Here is a 26,158-nt window from a genome sequence, read left to right as displayed (position 1 = left end):
ATATTTGTTTGTGAGCAAAATGGCTTCAATCAAACTGAAAAAATTGAATAAGGTTTTTTGTACTAGGAAAGAAGGCTTCAATTAAGAAAATGGTAATTAGTTAAGAAGATGGTATTTGTTTGTTAAGAAATGTTGATCAGTTTGAAATAATTAGTTTTTTTAATTTTTTAAATCTCTAATTAATAATTTTTGGACAATTGAATGGGTAAAAGGAAAAAAAAACTAATTCTTAATAAACAATTGTTTAGGTTACATCATTTATCAATGTTATCAAGATGACACATCAATATGTCATATGGTAAATGATATAACATCAGAAATTACTGATTGTATCGTTAATTAATGGAAGTTAGTAAAGAGTTAATAAAATAGATTTATTTAATTCAAAATAAAAATTTAAAATTATATTAAAACATATAAAAAATAAAAATTAAATTGACTTTTTTAATATAATTTGACAATTTATTTAAATATTTAGTCAAAAATTTCCTTATAAATTGGGACCCACCGGCGCCCAAACCTACGAATTTGAAAAGCAATTATTTCCCTCTTATTTTAAATCCTCCCTCGTTTTCCCAATCCCGCACTGAAAAAGGAGTCGGAAAAAAAAAATGGGTGTAATTCTCACAGAATCGAATGATTCCTCCTCTGCTCACGACCCTCTCTTCCCATGGCTCACGTATTCTTCTCTTTCTTCTTAGAATTGAGTTTCAATAATTGTTTGCTGTGAACTGATTTTCTTTTACTAACATGTTTCGAATCCAGGTCGATAAAGAAGGCATTGGATGAATGGTACTCAGGGAACCGCACCGGTGCAGATCTCGACAATCTTTTATCAGATTGTATCTCTACTTTCAAGCACAATGCCAAGTACCGAAACGACCTCAGATTTCTCAAGATTTGGTTCATTTATGTAATTATAGCTACTTACTCTTGCTCCTGGGGTTTTGTCTAGCTTTTGAAAATTTTAAAATGTAACTGAATTGGGGGATTTTTCGGGATGTTGCTATTACTTATTCGGTTTGATGGGTCAATTATTTGATGGGTTTAATTTGATTTTTCGTATCCTGTGTAATTTATATCGTTCGAGCTTATGTGCCCGTACATAGAGAGAGAATTGGAAATTTTCTTAACTTATGTAATCATGTTCGTAGTGGATATTTTTGAGGGTTCAGATATCTGAAATAGGTTAATTGAGTTATTGCTTTTGCATTTTAGTACTGCTTGAATTTCGCTTGTACATTAAGGGGCCGTTTGGTTCAGGATTTGAAAATATTTCTGTGGTAATGAGATTTCCGGTATCCACCTAGGAGGCATTTAGAGACAACAAATTATTCTATTATTTGGTTTGGTCAATATAGTATTGGATATATTTGAGTTTTTTTATTTACAAGTAATGCTTCAATTTTGCTGTGGATTTGGTAATGTTGCATCAACTAAATTTCGTGGTTCTTTCAGTTGGAAGGTAGTAAAGATTTCGAAAGTGTTTTTAGAGAAATAGAGGAGAATGAGATTTGTATTGGACATTCTCTACTTTATGAGTGGTATGCATATTTCCTTGAAGCCAAAGGGAAGTGGAAGGAAGCACACACGGTTTATCAGATTGGTATTTCAAGGTTTTTCTCTTTATTTGAATTTTAAGTTTTTGTTAGTTGGGATTCATCATTTATGTTTTGATGCTTTGATCATGTTCTGAGAATAGGAAAGCTGACCCGCTTGAGAAGCTGAAGGGGGCACAATCCTTATTTGTTAAAAGAATGTCTGATAGGCTTAATGGTTCCTCATTTGGGAAGGTAATTAAAGCTTAACCAGGAAAAGGAACTCATGTGGTTTCTAAACATTTTCCCTGAATTGTCCAAGCACATATGATATGACTGTGTGAATGCATGCGTGCATAATACAGTATAGTTTGCAAGTAGAAGTCTATCAATTTATAAACATTTGCAAATATTGCTGATGAGTTTCACTATGCATCATCTTATGAACTTTGTGTAAATATTGGGCAAATGCAAAAGACTTTTCCTCTTATGCATGGGATTTTTGTAGTTTTTCTTCTTAAGTATGTACTTATAGGTTTGAAGTTTCAGGGAATGAAATTTTGGTGTTCAGTCTTTTGACTCTTTTCTAAATGAATGCCTAATGCTTCAGCATCAGCTATTTCTTTTTTACCGTTTTAACGAATGCCTAATTGGGTATCATCGATTAACATTTCACCCATAAAGAGTCTTACATCACACCATGCCTTTCATTTGAGGTTAGGAAATGTGGTTAAAATGCTGGCTGGGTAAACCTTTGTTTTTTCTTCTTCCAATTTTTTGATCCTCAAGCTTTCACATTAATGTACTGCAGATTGACGGGAGTGAACCAGCTGAGTTTGGAAAAAAATTTATTAATCCATGGTCCACCTTCACGATAGAAGAGCTTTCAAAGAAGATACATCCTCAAATTACAAAATATGATGTGAGACAGTTTGCTTATATATATATATATATATATTTTGCTTTTCTCTCCAATTTTCCAGTCTTATTCCTGATTAGTCTTATTCTAGCCTTTTGACATTTATTTCAGGGATACCACCTGAGTAAGAAAGTTTACTCTGGAAAAGTAGCCTTATCTTCTTTGAAAAAATCATCGAGGAATAAAATTATTGAGATAGGTAATTTTCATGATTTTGCAACATGATTCTGGCTTGTTGCTTTGAAATAAGTATATGATTATTTGAAAGTTTTCTAACCAATATTTAAAAAATCAGATTGATTTCAATAATTAATGAGATTTAAAGGCTAGGATGAAGTTTAGAAGTAAACTATGAGATCAAAATTTGCTGCCAACATTAATATACAGCTTTGCTTAACACTCTAATGACATGACCATATTTGCTGGCAACTTCTTTCACCTTGTCTTTGGTTCTCTTAGTCTCATCATCACCAATTTTCTGGACTCTATTCCGTAGTAATTGATGAAAATCATGAAATATTGAAGAATATCTGTATGCACAGTGATGGAGTAAGTATTATATGGAAATTTAATCTACCGCTTGTTTATAACTATTGTTGAAGGCCTCTCTATATGAGGTATTTGTACTTTCTGCTGCACATGAAAGTTTACACCGCATTTTGTAAGTGTGCCGAAGGGCTATAGAGCTTGTTAGGCTGGATCCTGCATGGGAAAAAAATGACAAGTATTTGAAATAAAATACCAACACAGATCTAGAACAAGAGAAACAGAGATTGTTTAAGAAGAGTATAGCGGTGTTTTGTCTTTAAGATAGGCACATTCTTGGTGCATAAAAAATCTTTTGAGAACCTAGTTTTGTGCAATATCTACTGCTTCTTTCAATTTTGAGAGGTATTATCCCATCTGTAGAACTTGTAGAGTGTGCTTCATTTTTGAGTGCAATGGAGATTCCAAGGTTTACTCTTGTCTTAATTGAAAAAATCTCTTTACAATATATCAATGAGTTTAGAGAGCCAAGAATTGTATTAATAAGCTACCATCTATTCTATGAATTTTTAATTTTTTAGAAACACACAAATTCATTATAGGGAATTAAAATTTATTTATTATTATTTTTTGCCTTTATTTTCAAAGGTGGAAAGAAGTATCAGATCAAGGGGTGTGCTGGTCAGGGTGGCTTTGCTCAAGTATTTAAAGCATACATTGATAGCAATCCTGATGATGTTGTTGCATTAAAGGTTATTGTTAACCTTGATCTATAATAAAGATCACAGTTTCACATCCTGGACTCTGTCCTAACATTACAAAATCCTTTTTGCAGATACAAAAGCCTGCTTTCCCTTGGGAATTCTACATGTACCGTCAACTTGACGAACGCATCTTAGACAAACAGGTATAACAGTTCAAGATGTCTATCACCTTACATCATTTATAAGTATATTCTGGGCTGATGAGCTTTTATGATTTCCTTTATTTCATTGTATCAGAGATCAAACTTTGGTTCTGCTCAGAAAATTCATATCTATTCCGACTGTAGCATACTTGTGTGTGACTATCTATCTCACGGGACACTTCAGGTAGGTTTTTGCGCCTTGCATAGCTCCAACCAAATAGTAAAAAAGTAAAGGGAAAAAGGTGTCTTCTATAATATTTGCCCTTGCATTGTACAGGATGCGATTAATTCTTATGTGGTTACTGGCAAGTCCATGGAGGAGGTATTATGTATTTATTACACTACAGAGATGCTTTACATGTTGGAAACTTTGCATAGGGTTGGCATCATTCATGGCGATTTCAAGCCTGATAATCTTCTGATTCGCTATTCTAAGTAAGTGACCTTTTTTCTTTTCACCACTATAGATCATGACTATATGTTTTCCAGGACTTTCATGTAACTTTAGCATAGTACTTGATATGCTAATTACCAAACATCACAAAAGAAATATAAAAACAATGTTCATAAAAGGAACACTAATGACACTAATGGCCATAGAACTGTTAGACTTCTACTTTGAGTTGTAATTCTACCACAATAAACCCGACACTCCTGATGATTGAATTTGAATGACATTGCACTTGATATTTTTTAAGAAGCATTGAAAAGTATCCTTGAATGCAGAGTAGTGTCACATGTAGGTAGACTGGCGAACCAATGTATAAGCCATCTGTAACCGTTCACTAAAGTCATGAAGATATTTATGCAATACTCCTACACTCCTGCTTTTCCCTTTTCAAATAATTCAAAAACATATTATAAAATTTTTAATGCTTATTTAGTTATTTTATCAAGTCCAGCTTTGGCTTGAGAGTCATTGTTAACATATATTTAGTGTAATACAATTTTTATTTTAGTCTTTTTTCATTTAAGTTTGATTTTTAGTGTTTTGGCATGTAATACATAGATTTTTGACATTTTGCAGGGATGACCTCTCAGAAGATGGCTTTAAAGATCGAACTGGCCCTTGGCATGATCAGGTTAATTCCGCTTGAATTGAAAATTAGAATTTTATGGTTGACATTTGACAATTATATATACTTAAAGAGTTTTATTTTGAAGGGTCTTTGCCTTGTTGACTGGGGGAGGGGGATAGACCTGCATCTTTTTCCAGACAACACAGAATTTACAGGTGATTGTCGAACTTCTGGCTTTCGTTGTATTCAAATGCAGGAGAAAAAACCATGGACCTTCCAGGTAAGTATCTGCTTCATGAACCATTGCAAATTGGTGTGTTTAATTTCATCAGAGTGATTACCTTGACCATGCTGTGTCATTTATCATCAGGTGGACACATATGGCCTGTGTGTTGTTGTCCATATGATGCTGCATAATACTTACATGGAAATTGAAAAGAAAGCCTCAGATGATGATTACATTTATCTGCCAAAATCATCTTTTAAAAGGTATTGTTCTTTTGAACGGTATTGTAGTTCTTCAGTTCGGGTGCCAATTTCTTAATTAGCTTCTGATCCATTGGCAAGGGTTACTTTAAAATTTAAAAATTCACCACAAGTAAAGAGCCATATTTCCTTATATCTCTTTCTTGATTGGCAATGTCAGCTCTCTTAACTTCCATTAGCTTTGCACGATTGCTTTCAGATACTGGAACGTCAACCTATGGAAGGATCTCTTTACAAAGCTGCTTAATGTTAGCCCAGGCAACAATGATGCAGAGTTGTTGCAGAGCTTGAGGAAGTCATTCCTAGAATACATGTGCGATAACCCCCCGCTTGTAAACAAACTAAAGGAGTTGCTAGTGAAACAAAGGGCTTCCTTGTGTTGTGCTTAATGCACCTTGGATCATTCCTGCAGAAGTTTCGTAACAACAGTCTCGTACTCTTGGAATGCATATCAAAATTGCAACCAAAAACAGCTTAAAATGGTGAAATCTCTCTTGATTTCACTGAGAGAGGATATGTGTACAGCCATGAATTCTACTGTCAGTTTCTTGTTGTATTACTGCATTTTGCTGGTATGCTGGTACAATTTTCAGCCTGTTGGATATTCCATTGTAAAAGAACTTGATGTAGAAGTTCAATGATGTCTGAACCCACGCATGTTAAGCTATCCACCTGAAATTTATAAGTCTGAAAGGCTACTCTGTCCTTATGTTTTTCAAGATTATTGCAAGAAGTAGATCCAAACTATGGTCAGCCAGGAGAGCTCTCAACTACCTAGTCCTTGGGTCATTAACTGATTGACTTATAAGCAAAAAAATGTTTATTACTGCTTTCACTTTGGGGGTTGCTTCTCAATCCCCAAAGGAGAGCCTCCAACTTCCATGTCTAATAAAATTACTAATGAGACCCAATCTTCAGTGGACCCGACTCATTACTTACTAGTCAGCTCGGTGGTGGTACGCACAATTCAAACCCCAAGGCAAGGTCAAATCTGTCATTACAGAGAAGAATAAAAACCCTAAATCTAAAGCACGGTGTACCTGATATATAATGAGCTCGTCATTTTCATTTCTCCTAGCAGTAAGGAAGTAGAATTAGAGCTTTCTCGGCGACCGCCCAGGTTACTTTCCTCATTTCTCCATTCCTCAATTCATCGTATTGCTGCCCTAGCATTTCTGCTTCTTTTTCTTGGTCACTCCCTTTGCCTTTTGATTTCATGTTAGTTTTTTATTTTAGCTGTTTGGTTGCCTAGAAATGATGGAAAAACAGAAACACTCGAACTGAACTCTTGAGCTTCTTTTACCTTCTAATTTCTTGTTTTAGTTAATTTGGTTAATGATCTTTGTGGCAAGAGGTTTAAATTGCATTTGATGTGTTGTTATTTCCATCATTTCATCAGTAGCCGCCGCAAACTGTGTAACTGTGAATCGAGAACTAGATATGCTGCGGTTTAGTCTTAAGTAAGGATGATTGGATTGTTAGTTTAGTAGTTGTTGTGACTTGAAGATCTCTTATATTGTTTAGAATTGCTATATCTATTTTACCAGGTCCTTTTTGCTATATGGGAGTGCGATTTTTTTACGAAATATTAAAAATTGCTTTAGGAAATTTATAACTAATGCCCCACGTCGGTGGTTTTCTTCCTCTGGGAGAAACAATGATCCATTAGTCATATAGTGTGGGGTTTTCCGTTCCTTTCAGGTTGTATTGCATTTTTTGAACTTTCCATTGATTCTGACTAATATCACTGAAACTTTGTTAAAAGAGAAAAAATTGTATATAAAATCATTTCATCATTTCAACTTTTCAGCCAGTTAGTTTCAAATGTTCGCTTGTTCTATCCTTCCTTTAAAGGTCTGAGTGTGCATCTCTTATTTAGAGCCTGCTCTGGCCTTCCTTTGTTTGTTTTGCTGTCAATTATTTTCTACGTTGGTTTTATTAACTTACAGGTCACCATCTGAAGTTGTAAACATGGCAGATGGATCACAGCGTCCATCAGTATTTCAAAAGATACATGGGCAGTCCTACTTCATCTCCAGGCTATCTCCTAACTTGCATGCCAAGAATTATAATGTGACTGGAGCATATGCCAATGGAGGAATTCATGTTGCTTTACAGCCATCATGCCAAGACACTGGGTTCGCACATGTGTCCCCTGTTTCTCCAATATTTGTACAAGCTCCAGCAGAGAAGGGTTTTTCTGGTTTTATAGTGGATTTCCTCATGGGAGGAGTTTCTGCAGCTGTCTCCAAGACAGCTGCTGCTCCAATCGAGCGGGTTAAACTTCTAATCCAAAATCAGGATGAAATGATCAAAGCTGGGCGATTGTCTGAACCATACAAGGGAATTACTGACTGTTTTGCCAGGACTATTAAGGATGAAGGTGTCCTTTCTCTTTGGAGAGGCAACACTGCTAATGTTATCAGATACTTCCCCACCCAGGTTACTTTTCTTTCACTTGATTTTTTAGCACTTTGTCATCCTTTTCTGTCTTCCCTCTTAAGGTGCTTTTGTTTGCTAACTTAGTTTGTCTGTCATATCCCTGGGGTGGCTTCCACTGTCCCAGCATACCTTTTCTTGGGAAAGAAGCAGAAAAAAAACCCCCCAAAAATGAGGCTTTTGATGCGTTATGTGGGATCTAGTATTGTCAGTTGGATCGAAGAATTTGCTTATCCTTTTCTTTTAGTTCTTCTTCCTCACTTTCTAAATATTTTGGCTTAAAGCTTTGTGTATGTGCCAGGCGCTGAACTTTGCCTTCAAGGATTACTTCAAGAGGATGTTCAATTTCAAGAAGGACAGAGATGGCTACTGGAAATGGTTTGCAGGGAACTTGGCATCTGGTGGTGCTGCTGGTGCTTCATCTCTTCTGTTTGTTTACTCTCTGGATTATGCCCGTACGCGTTTGGCTAATGATGCTAAGGCTGCTAAAAAGGGTGGTGAGAGGCAGTTTAATGGTTTAGTAGATGTCTACAAGAAGACCATCAAATCTGATGGCCTTGCTGGGCTTTATCGTGGATTCAACATCTCATGTGTTGGAATTATTGTTTATCGTGGACTCTATTTTGGAATGTATGATTCTCTGAAGCCAGTTGTTTTGGTTGGTGGGTTGCAGGTATGTGAGCTATAATGAATCTTCTGGTGTCTGCCCATTAAAACTATCTCTAGCTCGGTAGCATTAGCTAGCATGTTTAATATTGACTTGAGCCTGATATCTCTATTTATTTGTTTGGTATTTACAGGATAGTTTCTTGGCAAGTTTCTTGCTGGGTTGGGGTATCACGATAGGTGCTGGACTGGCATCTTATCCAATTGATACAGTGCGTAGAAGAATGATGATGACATCTGGAGAAGCAGTCAAATACAAGAGCTCTCTGGATGCTTTCTCTCAGATCATCAAGAATGAAGGTACTAAATCACTGTTCAAGGGTGCTGGTGCAAACATTCTGCGTGCTGTTGCAGGTGCTGGTGTGCTTGCTGGTTATGACAAGCTGCAAGTCATTGTTCTCGGCAAGAAATATGGATCCGGTGGCGGTGGCTAATGTTATTACATCACAGTGGGAGGTGATACTGGCATCTTGAAGTTCGATTTACGATTTCAAGTTGGAATAATTGCGGATGGACATAGTGCTTTTGAAAGTTCCCAGTATTTAGGGATTTAATATGAAAAAATTGTTAGTGACGAAAAAAATCCTACTTGAATTTTGAGTGTTACATGTTTTTACTTTTGGTTGTTCTTTTTGGTGAGAATAATTAAACAATGCTCTGTTTGGTCTGTAGTATGTTACTAGATTTTTCTTGTCCGTGTATGTGTTTTGCATTTGATCTGGTAGGTATGTGTCACCTGAATGAATTGTAGGAGCAGTGTATCACAAACAGCTCCTAATTTCCATGGTGTTACACTTGCCTATAAACTTGCAAGATCGCAGAAGATAAAGCTGCTTTCGATTCTTGATCAAAGTTGGGCATCCTGTCTGAATGTTTACTTGAGATTTTAGCGGCAGAATTCTATTCCATGACCAAAATTTGTTTCTTATTTCTCTCTTTTCGGTTAGAAATTAGGTCGAAGCCTTACACTAAGGTTAGTCATACTGTAGGATTTGCCCTGTGCAAAGAAAAACATTCTACTTACTACTTTTTTCTTCTTTGTCAAAGGAAAACAGATCACTTAATGTGGATTTTATTCATTGCAATGCATAAATTTAAAATGAAAATAATGCTAATACCTCCTTTTTATTTAAGCTGCATGAAAAGTAACAATTGTAAAAATGGAATGACAAGCAGTAAAAAATATTCATCGTTATCTGTTGTCTTACGGCACGGCCTTTGGTGGACTATATAACACGCAAGCAAAACAATGATGTAGGAGAACATCGTTGGTAGTTAAGATCAAAAGATTTAAACGATTCTTTGATTGTTGACATAATATTCAAAACCTGAACCTGAACCTACTCCATTCCACCATCCGACCATCGTTGATTGTGTATCGGCCTCTCACATTCAGGATTATACAACCAATGTGTTCCAGCCCAAGCCTGCGCTGTAGTCGGATATAACTTGTAGAACTTTGACTGACGCAAAACATGTTTCATCCCTTCAGTTCTAAGGAATCTTTCATGCTTGCTTTTTCCTCCGGTGGTCTGAAGCTGTCTTTCTCCTGCTCCACTTGGAAGGAGATAAGTCCTTATCCTGCGCGTCGTCTTCCCTTTCCCAATTTCCACAGTACCAGGGTCTACAACTAATTTCGGATGTAACTTATTCAAATGGATCCATTTAGGTACAAACCATATATATCGGAATCAATTTATTTTTCCATTTTGTTTGGGTCTTACCCGATAAATCCAACGCATCCTCAAGTTATCCAATTGAAGCATGAAAATCAGTGAAGCAAAATAGTACTTCTTTGGGTCCTAATGTAATGGTTAACTGTCACTGTTAAGAGGGTTGCTTTGGATGTCATCTTCTAGCAAAGAAATGAATCCTTCTGTTGGACATGAACAGCATGATTAAACACAAGACTGAAGCACTTCTCTTGAAAAGGAAGGAGTTTCCCTACATAAAAATTCAAGCCAACTCTCGACAAAGCATCGATCCACCAAAACAATGGCTTCAACTTTGAGTTCTTCATTCATTTCCCCTGCCTTGATCATCTTGCTACTCTACGTATCTTCCTCATCCAACAATCTGGCAGCAAAACACACCTACTCTGCCTCTCCTCACCACCGCCACCACAACCGTTCCCCGTTTCCGAATCCAAAACTCCAGCAAGCTTATAATGCCCTCCAGGCTTGGAAACGAGTCATCTACTCAGACCCCCATAATTTCACCTCTAACTGGGTTGGTCATGATGTATGCAACTATACAGGCGTGTTTTGTGCACCTCCCCCTTATGACAAAAAAATAAAAGTAGTTGCTGGCATTGATCTTAACGGTGCTGATATAGCCGGCTTTCTCCCTGATGAATTTGGCCTGCTCTCAGACCTTGCACTCATCCATATCAATAGCAATCGCTTCTGTGGCATCCTGCCACAAACTTTAGCCAACCTTTCACTTCTCTTCGAGCTTGATCTTAGTAACAATAGGTTTGTAGGCCCTTTTCCATACGTTGTTCTGTCTCTTCCTTCTTTGCAATATCTTGACATTCGATATAATGAGTTTGAAGGGCCATTGCCTGCTCAACTTTTCAGTAGAAGTCTCGATGCCATATTTGTTAATAACAACCGATTCTCTAATGTGATACCATCCAATTTCGTTGGAAGTTCAGCTTCTGTTGTGGTATTTGCCAACAACAAACTTGGAGGCTGCCTGCCACCAAGTATTTCTAACTTTGCGAATACTTTGGAGGAGCTGCTATTAATTAACACTAGTTTGTCAGGGTGTTTGCCACCGGAGGTTGGTTACCTTTACAAACTAAAGGTGTTAGATGTGAGCAATAATAACTTAGTTGGTCCTATACCTTACAGCCTTGCAGGGTTAGCACATTTGGAGCAGCTAAACTTGGCGCATAACATGATGACCGGGATTGTACCGATGGGAGTTTGTATCCTACCAAACCTGGCAAATTTTACCTTCTCTTATAACTTTTTCTGCGAGGAGGAGGGGATTTGCCAGAACTTGACATCTAATGGTATAGCTTTCGATGATCGCCGAAACTGTTTGCCAGAGAAGCCAAACCAGAGAAGTCAGAAAGAATGTCAAGGTGTGCTTGAACATCCAGTGGACTGCTTTCATTACCACTGCGGTGGCGTTCGTGGCAGTTCGGCCGCAGTTCCACCAACCATGATGCCCGCAGGCACACCACTTTCGTCACCTGCTATGGCTCCTGGCTATGTGTAAATAAGCATGTAAGATAGTTAATAATTGTAAAAGCCAGAATAAGGTAGTATATAAGATATTATAAATAGTTTATTGAGATTTTAAGTTGGTAGAAGGTAGATGAAGAATTTATGTTTCTAAACCTTGAAAAAAAATATCAGTTTGATGTAACGCTGCTATTTTGTTTGTTTCAATTTGTTAATGGTAAGTAATAGGGGTATTACATAGATAAGAGTTGTTGAAATCTTGTTACTATTTCCGTTTTAAATATGCCCCGCATGACAGGCCTAGGATCATGTTGTTATGGCAACGAGGAGCAGCTTTGACCCTCCTTTTTAAGATTTATCTGTCTGATCCACCGGGATGCAATCATGCGAATATTATTAAGACATGTACGGAATAAAAATCTGCTGCCCCTATCCCCAGGCGAACAAACGTGTTTCTCCTTTCTCCGTCAAATAAACAAGGTCTTTTTTTCTCGAGTCTAATGCTGCTTTGTTCTTTCTATTTTTGTGAGATTGGTTTTGGTTTCTGATTCGAATCACTTTTCCCCTTCTCTTCCCCATCTTCACTTTCTTTTCCTTATTATTTCTATTCGGATTCATTGCCCTTTTCATCGGGGAACTAGCGAGTCCGAATTCGATTATTGTTCCCATACAGTGCAAGATATGGAGTCTCTAACAATGTTTTTGCCACAAAATTAAACTCCGTGTCGCTACATTAGGTTCCCGAATAAGAAACTCCAACATTTCTTGCTCTATGTTAAAGGGGAAAAAGTCTGAAAAAATCATTGTTGACCCTTCATTTTGTCTGGGCTGATTTTTTTTTTTTTTATAATTAGTTTAGATTTTTATTCTATAGTTATACTTGTTAAAAATAGGATGAAGACAAGTTAAAAAATAATAAAAGATAAAAAATTTTATAATTATTCAAAAAAATAAAATTTTTAAGTAAGGTTACAAGGTGGAGACTTTTTTTAAATATTTCAAAGAAAAAATAATTACGGGATCTTGCCATGAATGTTGGGGTAATCTCATAAATTGCTTTTACAAAAAAACAGAGAGTTTCTTTTAAATAATTATCAACAACATAAAAACAATAAATCATAGAAATAAAACAAAATAAAACCGGTTTAAAATATAGACCAAAAAAAAATCTTAATTAATAAAAAATTCATAATTGTTTGAAGATAAATCCTTTTAAATGGAATTTTAAAGAAGGTAACAGGCAGTGATTTCTTTAAATTTATTTTCAAAGTAAAAATGATTATGAGACTTTTTCATAAGAGTTGGGGTAATCTCATAAATTGTTTTTACAAAAAAATATTTATTTTTAAATAACTATTACAAACATGAAATAATAATAAAATAATAAAATATTTTAAATCAGGAATTGTTATGATTATTTTTGTGAATATCTATTTATATTATGTATATTTAAATTTTGATGTAGATTAGATTGGATTAAGAGTAGAAATTAATCCATCCATCTAATTCTTTAATATTATCTTCGTCATGTAAATTTTATCTAGATTGATAAAAGGTTATTAACCTATAAATAAGCCCCTCAAGATCTTCTTCCTTCTAAATACTTTCTCTTACATTTCTCTTATAATTATTCTTTCAAATTATATTTCATAACACGTTATCAGTACGATTCTCTAATCTCTCAAGTTTTGGTATTATTTTATTTTGTTTTCATTATCTTCAAGCTTCAAAAGGAATTTTAACGGTATCATTTTGTTTTCATTATCTTCAAGTTTCAAAAGGAATTTTAATAATTGGGTTTTGATTTATAGTTTTAGCAAATCAGGTAAGGTGTTGGTATTATTTTGTTTATTTTACTCACCAGAAGTAGATGAATAATTTTATTCAAAGTACATGAATAACTTTATAATATTACCCACTAGAAAATGGATGGATTCTTTAATCCACTAACTTAACAGAAGTGAAAAACTCACCAAAAGTGGACAAATACTTTTAACGTGGATGAATAATAAAAAACAAAAATGAACAGAATAAAAAATGTCTTGTGGCATAAAAGGCCATTAGTCACGTATTTATACATCTTGAATTTTATCAAACATCATTAAAATATGATGATTTTAACCATTGTCAAGTTGATATGTTGTTAATTTTCGTTGAAAGCTAAAACATATTGTGATAATTTTAATCATGGCCATGTTTGTTAATTTTCTTATTTACCTTGAAAAGGGACTTGATTATATGATTAGTAATGGAAATATCCATTATTAATTTTCTTGTCTATCTTGAAACAAGAATTGATCATTTGTTTGGTAATAGAAATATCTCAGAATGAAATTTCTTAATAGTTTGTTGATAAATTTTAATATAACTCTATTATGAGGATGTTTTTATATGTTTTCATTATATTTAAATAATAAAGTAAAATACTTTTATACCCTTAAGTTTTAATCGAAATTTCAAATATATCCATGAGTTTTCGAAATGGACACTTCATCCAAAAATATAAACACAGTTAATAGATATTATGAAAAGACTAAAATGTTATCTTTTTATTAATTTAAAAAATTATTATTATATTTTTAAAAAAAATAAAAAAGAAGTATCTATCTGTACTCCCCAACTCCTCAAGAAAGATAAAATAAAATAAAGCAAACTAATGAAAACAATAAAATAATAACATAGAAAAAACGATTGAGGGAAGTAAATTTGAATATCAAAATAAAATTTAATTATCAAGAATAAAAACATAACACATAATTAATTAAGTACCACGTTAAGTGAGCATTGTAAGAATGCTAATACCTTCCTCACGTAACTACACTTCTAAACCTTATTTGTTTGTAAACCGGAACCATTTTGTTTTTGAAATAGAAACCCATCTTTTTTTTAATGAACATAAGTTAAGTTTAGGACCTTATTAAAAAAAAATAAATTCACCTAAATGGTCAATCAAACCTAAATAAAAAAGATTAGTCGCGATTTCTGTTTTACATCGAATGAACAATTGATTTTACGGATTCACATGTTATGACAATTAGTTTATTAGTGTAAATATTTGATTTTGGTTAATATCTATTCTTTAAAAAATTATTTACAACATAATATTTTATAGAAAATAATGAGAATAACCATTACAAGCGAAACACTACTTCACACAGAACAACTAAAACAAGTGAAATACTACTTCAGCAGAATAATTAGAATAAGTGTAGTACTACTTCATGTGGAACAACTGATATTATTAAAACAACCACTTCACACGGATAGTAGTGAAAGTAACTCGAAATAAGTGACAAGGTTTATGAGTTACTTTCATCTTGGAATGTTCCGGAGAGTTTGACTTAGTGACTTAAATATAGAGGTAGTTAAGAGGTCTTTTTCTTAAATTTTTTTTAAAGTATAAGTGTTTTACCCTCCTACCTTATCCTCGTATATCTGTTCACATACACATTCTTCTATTGTACCTATTCATGTATAGCTTATTCTTTGTACCTGTTTTCATACAACTTCTTCTCTTGTATTTGTTCACGTACGACTTTTTCTCTTGTATCTTTTCACGTGTACCTTTTCTCTTTTACCTTTTACTCGAAAACAAATCTTATTATACCCAATTACAGTAATGGTTACTCGTATTAATAGTCTTTACAATAGTGTCATTTATTAGGTGTATTAAAGTCTATTCTTGAGTAACTGCCACTTTTAACACTATATATAGAGCCTCACAATTTATTTAGAGGGGTTTCTCTCTCCCGAAGTTAACACATTCTCCTTCAGAGAGAGCTTCTCTCTCTAATTCTCTTCTACTCCCTAATTCTTTTCTTACTTTCTTTACCTGCCACGACACTTAGTAGTTTAGGAACTACTTCAATTTTCCTATCTGTCACTTTCAATGCATCTTTTTACTTGTTTGCAACGCTTTCTTTACCTATTACAAGAACCCCTTTTACAATTAGATATAAGACTTTGGTCTTTTTTTTTTCTTGTCATTTGTTATCGTTCTTTACTTTTACTTTGGAAAATAGTTGAAAAAAAAAATCATAGTATATGTAGCTTCAATAAATATTCTAGGCAAGTTAACCCTTCAATGTCTGGTTTCAGGTTATGGTTCTCAAGGTTGACTTCAGTGGGGCCAACTTTGGTTAAAATTTACACAATAATCAATCACTAGACTGGGCTTTGGAACCTGATCATGCAATGATCTTATCACGGTTAGTTGCTTTCCAGAACCTAGAGGAGACACCTTGGAGGTTGAGAAAGTGGATCCTTCTAATTGAGAGACTCAAGGAAAGGCTTATAGGTGGAAGATTCAACATTTGGAGAGAGGCAAATCAGAGAGGTGATAGTTTAGCAAAGGAAGGGTTGCAGTTGCAGGCTCCAATGATGCAGGTTTTCCAGTAGTGTGTTATTGGTTGTGTTGTGTATCCTTTTGCCAAATACGATTTTAGTGGTTGTGCTTCTGGTAAATATGTTCTAGAAGCCAGGTTCTGCTTGCTGGTTAGTGTAGAATCTACTTCCAATAGGAGAGTTCCTCTTCTCCATAGTTGCTCACCGGAGCTATTTAAAACATCCCAAATAACACAACAGAACATTCATCTTTACCAGACTAATTCCTCCTCCAATGAACTCTTCTTTTATTGTTACCAGATTTTTCTTTGAAACGTAGTGAAAGTATGAATCAACATATCCCTTTGCCCCTTCAGCTTTCACCAAAAAGTGCTGTTCAAATTTTATTCAACATTGATTTTCTTCATTCCTTTCTTCTACTTATAGTTCTCTCTCTCTCTGTCCCTAATATGCAGGAAAGTGGGTTTTATTTTGAAAAATCTCATAGGATTATTTGATCTCTGATAACTTGTGAGTTCTCTTCCTCTCTTCTCCTACCCCACATCTCTCTCCAAATTTAGGTTTTGGCTCTAGATTTAACAGTGTTATGCTTTTTTCAGATTCTTTCTTTTGGTCGGAGAGATTGGATGGGTAAAAGAATCTTAACCAAGTATGGTTTATTAACATTTTTTTTTTTTTTGTATATGACCTCTTCCTATGTATTAAGAATTAATATAGTTTTTTAAACAACTCCCGAGACACATGTCACTTTGTAGAAGCTGAAACATAGAAGGAAACAGGAAGTAGAGCAGAAGATATTTGTTCATTAGTTACCTAGTTCTCAGTAAAGCCTTGCCTTAATTCATCATTTCGCTTGGTCGAGTCTGCTCATTAGTCTAAACATGGTTCGTTCGTCCCATACCATGGCATTCAATAACATTGAGTCTGCGCCCAGATTTTGACTGAAACCCAATCTCTCATACCACGATTCAAGCAGAACAAACACTACTAAAGAAAACACTGACAAATTGACACTTTGTTGTTTCTGTAATGCACTTGCTATTTATCTTTGAAAGGAGTTTAAAAACACAAAAAACATGGGAGCCAAGGATGTGATTGTAAACAATTTGCACTTTTTTTTTTTTTTTTGGTGAGGCAATTTGTACTTGGTATGAAATATCTAAGTGTATCAAATTTATACAATTATACAATGAATACAAGAATGTTGCCTACAAATCGTTGCAGTGTCAGTAGTAACAAGTTTTAAATTGCTTGTGCTGTATCTCAGTCATCTCCTAAACATGGACCCGGGCAAAAAGTGGGTTCTGAAATCTTTCTCCCACCTGAAACAAAGTATTACACGTGACTCAGGTTAAAACATCGAGGGGATAAAACAAAGTAGCACTTCATTTTCAGAGATAGGCAAATTAGGAGCAACTTATCAAGAAATCTTGGAAAGCAAGGCAGGTTTAAATACACAATATTTACAAGTTGATGATATTTGCAAGATTACAAATGAAAAATCAAAATATAAATTCCTCCTCTCTGGTCATTGTCAAGTGTTCATAATTTTGTTAAAACGGTTAATTTCTGGGGGGGAAAAATGTCAAACATCAAGATTGGCATTGAGTCATTACCGCAATGAATAAGTTGGGCTCATCAATGGATCCTATGTTATATAGACAGTGGAAAATTTTCTTTAAGCTGGTGGTAGTGAACGCCGGCAAGTTGGGCATTCCATCTTTATGTCCATCCACCTTTGCAAACAACCCGAATGAAAAAAATGATCGCATGGCGTTACCTGTTAGAGAATTGCATACTCAAATCAAGTTCACAGTTAAAGAAAGTGACCTTAAAGAGCCATAAAATAAAGATAAAAATCACGACAGTATACCATGCAATCACTTGAATGCTGTGTGAGATCAATGGCAGTCATACAAATGACACAGTCTGTGGCATGATTTGTATCTGGATCAAATCTTCTGTAGTAGCTATATTTCTCAGGTAGGATCTGCAAACAGCAAAATCAAAGTGAAATCTCCATAAAAGGCTTTTGGAATCTTCAAATAAATCCTAACAGATATTGGAAACAATTTCATTTAAAATCCCCAGCAGAACAAGCACATTTCACTAAGAAACAAGCCTGTTTTAAAACAACTGAAATAGGATTCACTGAATTAGAAAGGGGTGGGAAGGAACAATCTGGCAGTCATAAATGAAGATTTCCCAGTTTCCCCGGTTAAGAATTAAGAAAAAGACTCCCTATGGAATGAACTGGGGGGAGGGAGGGGGATAAATAAATGTTTTTGTTAATCACAACTTTTTTAATAGCAGTTCCAACAAAGTGCAACAACCCTGACCTACGAAATTTTTGAAAACTGCTTTCAGTCAATCAGCTATTAGGGGCACTTTTACATGCAATTGAATACATGTACACGTGCCTGACCAAAAAAGGAGTGGAAAAGTGAAAACGAAAAAGGTTATACATGAAGAAAATAACAAAATTGTATCTGACCTGACGAGGAATAAACCATCGAGATCCAAGATAGTGCTGAAGAAGAAGAAGAGATGCTTGAAGTCCAATGAATACACCCAAACAGATACACCAGCTCTTGTCAGGCTCGATTCTCATAAAGTTGTGAGGGCATCCAAATATGTATAACGGGATTGCTAGTCGAGTAATAGTCATCCCTAAGATGTAATGAGGATGCAAAGGTTTTCTTGAATCACGAATAACATTGGTGATAATTTGGGGTATCCAGAAGGAGTACAAAAGAAGAAGTATTGGCCGCAAAAAGTTATGAAACTCGTACATGACCAAAATGCCTCCTAATAGGATCCCATCTGCAAATATTTGCACTAGTTAGATCAGATTAACCCAACAACTTGACATATGTTTCACAATCTAAGCAAGTAATTGATTGCAAAAGCAATCAATTTGGATATGGTAATTATTGGAAAAGTAAAGAGCACATTCAGTGGCTGACATCAAGGACTACTTAGAACAAATAGAGGGAAGCAACAGTTGCACTCATTGATCACTTCTCACACCCTGTTCCAACATGTATCACTTCCAAATGATATAATTACCTTTTACCATGTGACACCAACCATCCAATTTAGCCTTCCTAGCATTATTTCCCTATGTCATAAAAGTACTGCTATGCCTCTCACATCCCCTTTTTAGTTTCTCTGAAAAACTTACAGCTTTCACATAGTGAGTCATATGTGTTCTTTTTTTATTCTTGCCTTCAGATAGCCTAACTCATGGGGCTTTTTTTTTTTCTTTCTCTGTACCCTTCACCTTTTAATGTGGGATGACATTGTTGCTCCTATAACAGTAAAGAGGATCTAATATGTTTACACTACAAGTAGCTTTTTGAAGAATCCAACTTTTGGCTTTTGCTATCACTGAGCTTCCCATCAATTTACACTGGTTTGGTTTTTAATGGTGTCCTCCTGCAGATTTGCAGCTCCTCTAGAATCTGTTATCACTCATCACGGATATCTATGGAAAGAATTAAGAGACCTTGTGTTATTAGTTTAGATACTAATGCAAAGATTTATATCAAGATATTTGATTAAAAGAAATAAATTACATTTGCTTGCTTTGAAAGCTTTTTAATTACAGATGCTAAGGAGGGAAAGATGGAGGCATAATATTTTTCCAGGAACACCCATTTGATAAAATATGGTGTCTGGGTAGTAGTATTTATAGGAGCAACAAATGACTAGTTACTCCATCAGATATTAGACTAGGGGTAACAAGGCCAAGAAGCAAGAGTACCTACACAACATTCATATAATTAGGCATTGCTTTAGAATCTGATCTTACCAGCAGTCTTTAGAGGCCAAACTAATGAATGTGTACGGTGGGTAAGTTTATGCAAGAGAAAGAGATGAGAATTATTTGTCTTGACATCACTTTCCGCAAATCATATATATGAAATTTCTACCCAAAAATGTAAAACCTTTCTGGCACTCACAGAATCGGCTATACAGAACTGATAGCTCACGCCTCATTGTCTCCCAGCCTTCACTATTATTCATAGGTCTACTTGCCTTCCATATTGCGAGAAGGTACCTCATCTCAAAAATGGAGAAGACTACAAACTTGAAGAATGCCGCCGTTGCAAAAGCATTAAATAAGGATTCTGTATACAAACAAGTAAAATGAACTTAGTAGAGATGGACCATAAAAAGATGTATGGCAAAAGGAGAGATCCACTCTTGTGCATTAAATCTGGTTGGAGAGCACATTCACTTAACACCTCCAAATGAGACCATTCTCACTTGATACTGTGCAAGACTTGCTCACAAGTACATAGGATAATCTTTAAAACTCCAGCCAATCATTTTTCAAACTGAGAACTTTACTGCTCATTGTCTCCACCGAGGCCAATGCAAAGATAATCCATCAAGTTCTAGTTTTGAATCCCCATTATGGTTGCAAATAGAATACACCCACTTCAGGGAGTGGAAATGATAGAAAAAGAAACAGTGAGAAGGACCTAAGTCCTTTACATATTTATAGTATTGCAAAAATATGGCAAATTAGTGAAATAAAATAGCAATTCTTTGGGGGTGTTAATCACTAAACTTACCAACCAGTATTCCTGCAGTGAGATGTAAGAGGCAAAGATAAGCATCCATGATAGCCTGTTGGCCAATCATCAAAATTGAAACTTTTGCAGCTCCCTGATAGATAAGAGTCAAAAATACTTATATTAAAGCACAAAGAATTCGATTGCTGATTAATGCTATATCAAACGATAACATGCATGCAAAATAAACTTGTCCTTTACAACATATCCTTTAAAATTCTTACTGATTGAGTGTTGCTGTGTTCCATTTGTCGAATTAACAAAAGGACTTGAATGAAAGAGACCTGACAATATACAATTAAGGCATCCAAACAGGCTAGAGACATTGCATTGAAACTGGAAGGGTAAAATGTATAAAGGATACAAAGGTGACCATTAAGGTGTAGTTGACTGCTTTGTTGTAATAGACTTCAACGTTGACAGAAGTGGCATTTAACAATAAAGGTGAGAAACAATCTCCATCATCATCCACTGCAGGACTCTCCATCAGTCCTTCAATGTGATAACGATCACGATCTCCATCTATAAAAAGTACAAACAACTTCTGAATTCCAATACTTATATTGTCATAGTACTATCTGTTCCTGGTAGAAATTTCTGCTCAAAATAAAAATTTGGCACCTGTGAGAGGTGACCATAGTTAACTTGCCAAGCTGACTTGGCCTTTCAGCTGCAAATACTATCTGATAAGTAGTGTACTGATGACACCATATTCCATGGACATTTTGACATGTATGTTCAAAAGGAAGACAATGCTGTAGTGACTAGATAAATAAAAGACCATTTTCCTCAAACTGATGGTGATTTCTTAAATCTTAACTAGACTTTATACCCACACCCCATCCAGGCAGGCATGAGAGCCCAATTGTTTGAAATGCCAATTTAGAGATTTAAGTCAAAGATTCATAAGTCAATATTTCTGCTCCAATTGTCGTAGAAACAGAACTTCCCAAATACATGTTTTCAAAAAACAGATAAGAGAAGAATGTAACAGTACAAGAAGGGGACAAGGGGTGATGAATGAATTCAGAAGCTCAGTAACTCAAGTACCATTTTGGGTGGATGAGGTGCGCGAAATCTGGGCTGCAATTTCTATATTGCAATGTTTCTCCATCTCATAAACTGGTGCTGCAATAAGAGAACATAGCATTCATATTATGCAAACTTAACTCGAACTTAAGCCAAGGGAAATAGTTGAAACTTACAATTTTTTCTTCTCCATATTTTGTCTCGTGGAGATTCTTGGAACACTTGTGATGAGAAAACTCCAAGCTGTTCAAAGGTATTGCAAGTTAGTAACCACACCCACCATAAATAAAGGTTTATAAAAGAAACCTAAAAAACTGTGTGCACACAACACATCCCTAAGTCAAACATTGATTAAAAGAGCAATGGTCTGGAATAGCTATCCAGAGCCTGCTGCAGCATTCAAAGCTACATATAAGAGCCCACAACTCACAAATACAGATTCAAATATCTTCCAACACCAAACCAAACTCAGGGAGAAGTAAGGGTTGAAAGGAAATTATTTTCTTTTAAGTATCAACACTCGGTCTAAGTTAAAAAAAGCCAGCTCCCAAATCAAACACATAGGCTTAACAGACCCAACCTGGGAATGAAATTATATAAATAAGCTAAGTATTTGACTGTTTTATCCTGTCGACCAAGCATTCTAGATATAAATAGGTTGCGTTTGGGAACTTGAATTTGAAAGAAGCGATATGGATTTCAAATTTAGAATAAATTGTGTAATAAAGCACATGTAAATATGACTTTCATAATTATCTTCAAATTCATGGATTTGCTGCCATCCCGATTTAGTGGTGAATTTAAAATACCTATATGAATTTGTGAATCTTAAATTGACCTTCTTATACCCTTTTATGAACACAGGAATGTTGAATCTTAACTAATTTCTACATAGTGTGTGCATTTCATCCTCACAATTTATTTAACAAAACAAATCCAAATCCACTCTTCCAAATTCATATTTCCAGCATAGCATAAGGCAAAACTTTTTCTAGACAAAAGCAAGAAACTAGCAGAACAATATGTGGCCTTCTAAGTGGGAAGCCATTCTCAAAGTCTAACATGTTCTAAAATCAAAATTAAAAGCTTGTAAGCCACAAATGAGTAAGATACAAAGCATTACCAAATGATATGGATTGGACAGAATATAATCTTCTTCCTGGCTCAACTCTCCCTCCTTTCCACTTCAACGGTGCACCAAAGTAGAATATGTTAAGAGTTGGAATGCAATGAGCAAACCAGATTCAAAAAATATGCCATCATAAACAAAGCACAGACTGGAAGTGAGAAAGTTAACAACTATATGGCAATCAACCTTTGTCCCGGTGGTACCTGGTTGCATTTGTGTCCACACTGCCCGCCCCAACCCCCCCCCCCCCCCCCTCCCACCCTCCCAAAAGTTCCCCTAAGTCAAATATAATGATTAAATATTACATAATCACGGTTTGTAATACTTTTATCTGCACCCTTTGTTGTAGCCAGTCAACTAGTATGCATTTCTTGGTCAATCAATATCCAACCAAGCTGAAAGAACTTTTAATGAGCAACCAATATACTCCACATTTACCTGTTAGCTACCATTCGAAGCTGTCTGAAAGGCCATATATATACACCCTCTACTCTTATTTGAGCACCACCGACATTGTGTTCATTATCAAACACATCATGGAAAATAATTACACCCTGTCATCACCACCACAAATGAGAAATAAAAGTCAGACAAGAATTCACAATGATAACATGCAGTCTAGAGCAGTTAGAAGCTATGTTCTTTATTAAGAAGAATTCAATCTAAAGAAGAATGGAGTAAATATGATTAGGCAAACAAATATAGAGGATGGAAGAAAATTATATTCCAGAAAAAAGTTAGTCTATCATGAGAAGTTTCTCATAGAATTCCTCATCGCTACCAACCAAATCACATCTTCAGGCCAACTATATGTTTGCCACATATAAAAAATAGTTCTCTTTTTTTTTTTTTGGTATACCTAGAAACATAGTTCAACTGCTCTAACAAGTTCATAAAACAATTTAGCAGAAACTTGGGAAAGGTATATTAATTAATCATGAAGAGTGAATTCCCTACATATGATCCAGAACCCCCTTACCTGAATATAATGTACACCAGTTATTTTTGTTGGTGTGCTAACTAATTCAATAACTGAATCACCAGCCAATTTCCGGAAATCAGGAAATTTGGAAGAGCTATTTGTAGACTCCAAAAATTTCCAAGTCCCTGCAATTTACAAGGATACAACAGTCAGATCAACAAACAATAGTCAACACAAATAAACATCCTTAATGAACTGAAATATTGAATTTGATCTATTCAATTGGCAATACTGGTAAATTCACAATCTCAGACATGTATTTAGAAGCCAGCCAATTCAACAGATTTCCTGATAAGGTTTTATTTTTACATCAGAACCTGATCCTAGGTTAAAGAACTTCTGATCCATGTGCCTTCCCAAATACCATCTATCTTTACTTCTAAAAACATTTGACATGAAATAAGCATCTGTAACTTAGAAGAGGCCTAGACAATTTTTGGTACATTCAATTCCTATTCTATTACTTCTATTGTTCATGAATTGTGAGCTTTGAGGCTTTGTCCATAGATAGTTTACCAATATTTTCCAGGAAATTCATCATCAAATCATGAATTACCAAAGTGACAAATAGTAGCCGCAAGGAAATAAAGAGATGATAATGCGAAAACAAGATAAAGATACTACAATAGAGATGATATAAAAATCAACCACACAACTGCATGCTTCTTAGAGATATGTAACAAGAACCTGTAAAATAATGCACTTGGTAGTAGCGACTTCCTTAGTGCAATAACTCTAATATGCAGATGATTGAATTTGAGAACATTCACTTACCTCGGTAAGTTCCAGTTATATTCCATGCATGAAAAGGACCCAATTCACTTTCATCTTTTCTAACAAATAGCCACTGCAAGAAACATTAAAAATACAAAGAAATTTATAGCATCCAAAAACAGCAACATGAATTCTTCCAAAATCTTAGCACCCAAATGAAGAGCACAAGGGGTAAGAAGCACATGGAAAATGCAAATAACAGCACAAGACCCTATCCACCTTTTCTTAATAGTTTGCTCCAAACAATCAACAAATGAAATCTTTGTCAAACAATTAGGTGATTGATTTAGCAAAAGTGAACTAGTCTTAAACAAGCATTGGGCTTTAGATAAAGGTGATGTCATTTTTCAAAACATAAAACAATCATTCATCCCAATGAAAAGTTCTTTATTTGTCTATTTTTATTTTATTTACATTGAATTTCTCAGCATGAAATGAAGTATTAATTAATTCACTGAAGTGAAGGAAACTTCGAACTATTTAGCTCTCCATTTTTTGAATATCTAACTAGCAACATAATCTAATTTTTTTTTTGACCGCATATGTTCCCCTTCATAAGAAGTTTATTAGGACAAACTTGTTCTATTGCACCATCAAACTTGACATTGCCCACTTTCATCTTGCAGCATTTCATTAAACATCACCAACAATTAAACTAGTCAAAACCTATCAAAACGCAATGAATAAAGCACTAAAACTTAAGAAAAAAAATAAAATCTGAGCTTGACAAAATCAGCAACACAGTAACCAACTAAAACTACAACTTTGACATGCAAAGTCAAAACTATGCCCCAATATTCATATTTACATAACCAAAAACATCAAAATTAACAACAGTTAAGCTCAATAAAGAGAAGGGTATATAAAATTAGAAAGTACCAACCTCATCGCCCCATGACCGAGCCCTCTCTCTTATTGGTCTCAATCCAGCCACTGGCTTTAACAGCACAAAACCAAACCATAATCCAAACACAACCCTAAACACAAACCCTAATCCCCTCCTCCTTGAAAACCACAAAGAACCCAAATATTCCCTGGTGACCATATCAAAACCCCAGCATCCCATTTCACAAATAGCACTAACTTAAAAAAAAAAAAAAAAGAGGGAAGACTTTTAACTCCAGGTCCCCTCCAAGAAAGCAAAAATGTTTACAAGCTGATTTAGAAGATAGATACAAGAAAATGATGCAAACCCACTGCCCATTAGGGAGAAAGGGAATGAGAGATTGCTTCAAGTAGAGTCAATCATATGGGAACTAACAAACAAACCAAACAAAGGGATCAAACAGTAGAAAATGAGAGCTCAACAAACTACTTCTCTCTCTTTCTCTTCTCTAGGAGAGATTTAATTCTTACTTCGGTCTAATATAAGCAAAAAAATTTTAAACCCCAAAAAGGACTTCCACCAGAAAGTTTAGGCCCAGACAGAAACAACACACTTTTTTACAAAATATTATCACAAAATCGTGAAGTGTACATGGGAAAAAAGAGAACTAATCAAAGCTTTTGGGGGAAGTGGTGGTTTGTTGTTGTTGATGTTGTTGACATGTCTGCTGAGTTTTGGTAAATGAAGGTCAGAGAGAGAGAGAGAGAGAGACTCTAGCCTCTGGGTTTTGTTGGTTAGGATACGCGCTGGTTGGGGAGTTGCGATCACGTACCAATA

General features: G+C 35.1%; 4 protein-coding genes across 6 annotated transcripts; 3 read left to right on the top strand and 1 right to left on the bottom strand.

The window, feature by feature from the left end:
- On the top strand, positions 556 to 6,074 carry LOC18608736 (mitotic checkpoint serine/threonine-protein kinase BUB1). Its single transcript, XM_007043568.2, has 14 exons — positions 556 to 679; positions 766 to 913; positions 1,459 to 1,616; positions 1,703 to 1,793; positions 2,350 to 2,460; positions 2,569 to 2,656; positions 3,592 to 3,695; positions 3,779 to 3,850; positions 3,945 to 4,034; positions 4,128 to 4,285; positions 4,878 to 4,932; positions 5,015 to 5,149; positions 5,240 to 5,358; positions 5,555 to 6,074. Exons 1-14 carry the CDS (start codon positions 612 to 614, stop codon positions 5,742 to 5,744), a joined length of 1,587 nt encoding a protein of 528 aa, XP_007043630.2. The 5' UTR covers positions 556 to 611; the 3' UTR covers positions 5,745 to 6,074.
- Positions 6,372 to 9,312, top strand: LOC18608735 (ADP,ATP carrier protein 3, mitochondrial). The gene is made up of 4 exons (XM_007043565.2): positions 6,372 to 6,475; positions 7,305 to 7,797; positions 8,096 to 8,467; positions 8,595 to 9,312. Exons 2-4 carry the CDS (start codon positions 7,327 to 7,329, stop codon positions 8,892 to 8,894), a joined length of 1,143 nt encoding a protein of 380 aa, XP_007043627.2. The 5' UTR covers positions 6,372 to 6,475; positions 7,305 to 7,326; the 3' UTR covers positions 8,895 to 9,312.
- On the top strand, positions 10,296 to 11,894 carry LOC18608734 (leucine-rich repeat extensin-like protein 4). The gene has a single exon (XM_007043564.2). The coding sequence runs from the start codon at positions 10,456 to 10,458 to the stop codon at positions 11,686 to 11,688; it is 1,233 nt and encodes a 410-aa protein (XP_007043626.2). The 5' UTR covers positions 10,296 to 10,455; the 3' UTR covers positions 11,689 to 11,894.
- Positions 17,020 to 26,063, bottom strand: LOC18608733 (transmembrane E3 ubiquitin-protein ligase 1). Of its 3 annotated transcripts, XR_001926760.1 has the most exons (15): positions 25,379 to 26,058; positions 24,496 to 24,568; positions 23,719 to 23,846; positions 23,178 to 23,293; positions 22,734 to 22,794; positions 21,787 to 21,853; positions 21,632 to 21,709; positions 20,946 to 21,103; positions 20,806 to 20,865; positions 20,582 to 20,675; positions 19,964 to 20,131; positions 18,493 to 18,821; positions 17,872 to 17,988; positions 17,615 to 17,778; positions 17,020 to 17,320 (listed from the first exon to the last, which is right to left on the bottom strand). XR_001926760.1 is itself a non-coding variant. In XM_018116081.1 (14 exons), the coding sequence occupies exons 1-14, from the start codon at positions 25,559 to 25,561 to the stop codon at positions 17,677 to 17,679; spliced, it is 1,734 nt and encodes a 577-aa protein (XP_017971570.1). In that variant the 5' UTR covers positions 25,562 to 26,060; the 3' UTR covers positions 17,367 to 17,676. The 3 variants fall into 3 exon arrangements, 1 of the variants encoding a protein (XP_017971570.1); XR_001926761.1 differs by lacking the exon at positions 19,964 to 20,131 and having other exon boundaries at positions 25,379 to 26,063; XM_018116081.1 differs by lacking the exon at positions 17,020 to 17,320 and having other exon boundaries at positions 17,367 to 17,778; positions 25,379 to 26,060.

Source organism: Theobroma cacao, chromosome 2, assembly GCF_000208745.1.
Source record: "Theobroma cacao cultivar B97-61/B2 chromosome 2, Criollo_cocoa_genome_V2, whole genome shotgun sequence".
Classification (NCBI taxonomy): domain Eukaryota; kingdom Viridiplantae; phylum Streptophyta; class Magnoliopsida; order Malvales; family Malvaceae; genus Theobroma; species Theobroma cacao.
The sequence above is the reverse complement of the archived record's forward strand: the minus strand, read 5'-3'. Positions and strand labels throughout refer to the sequence as shown.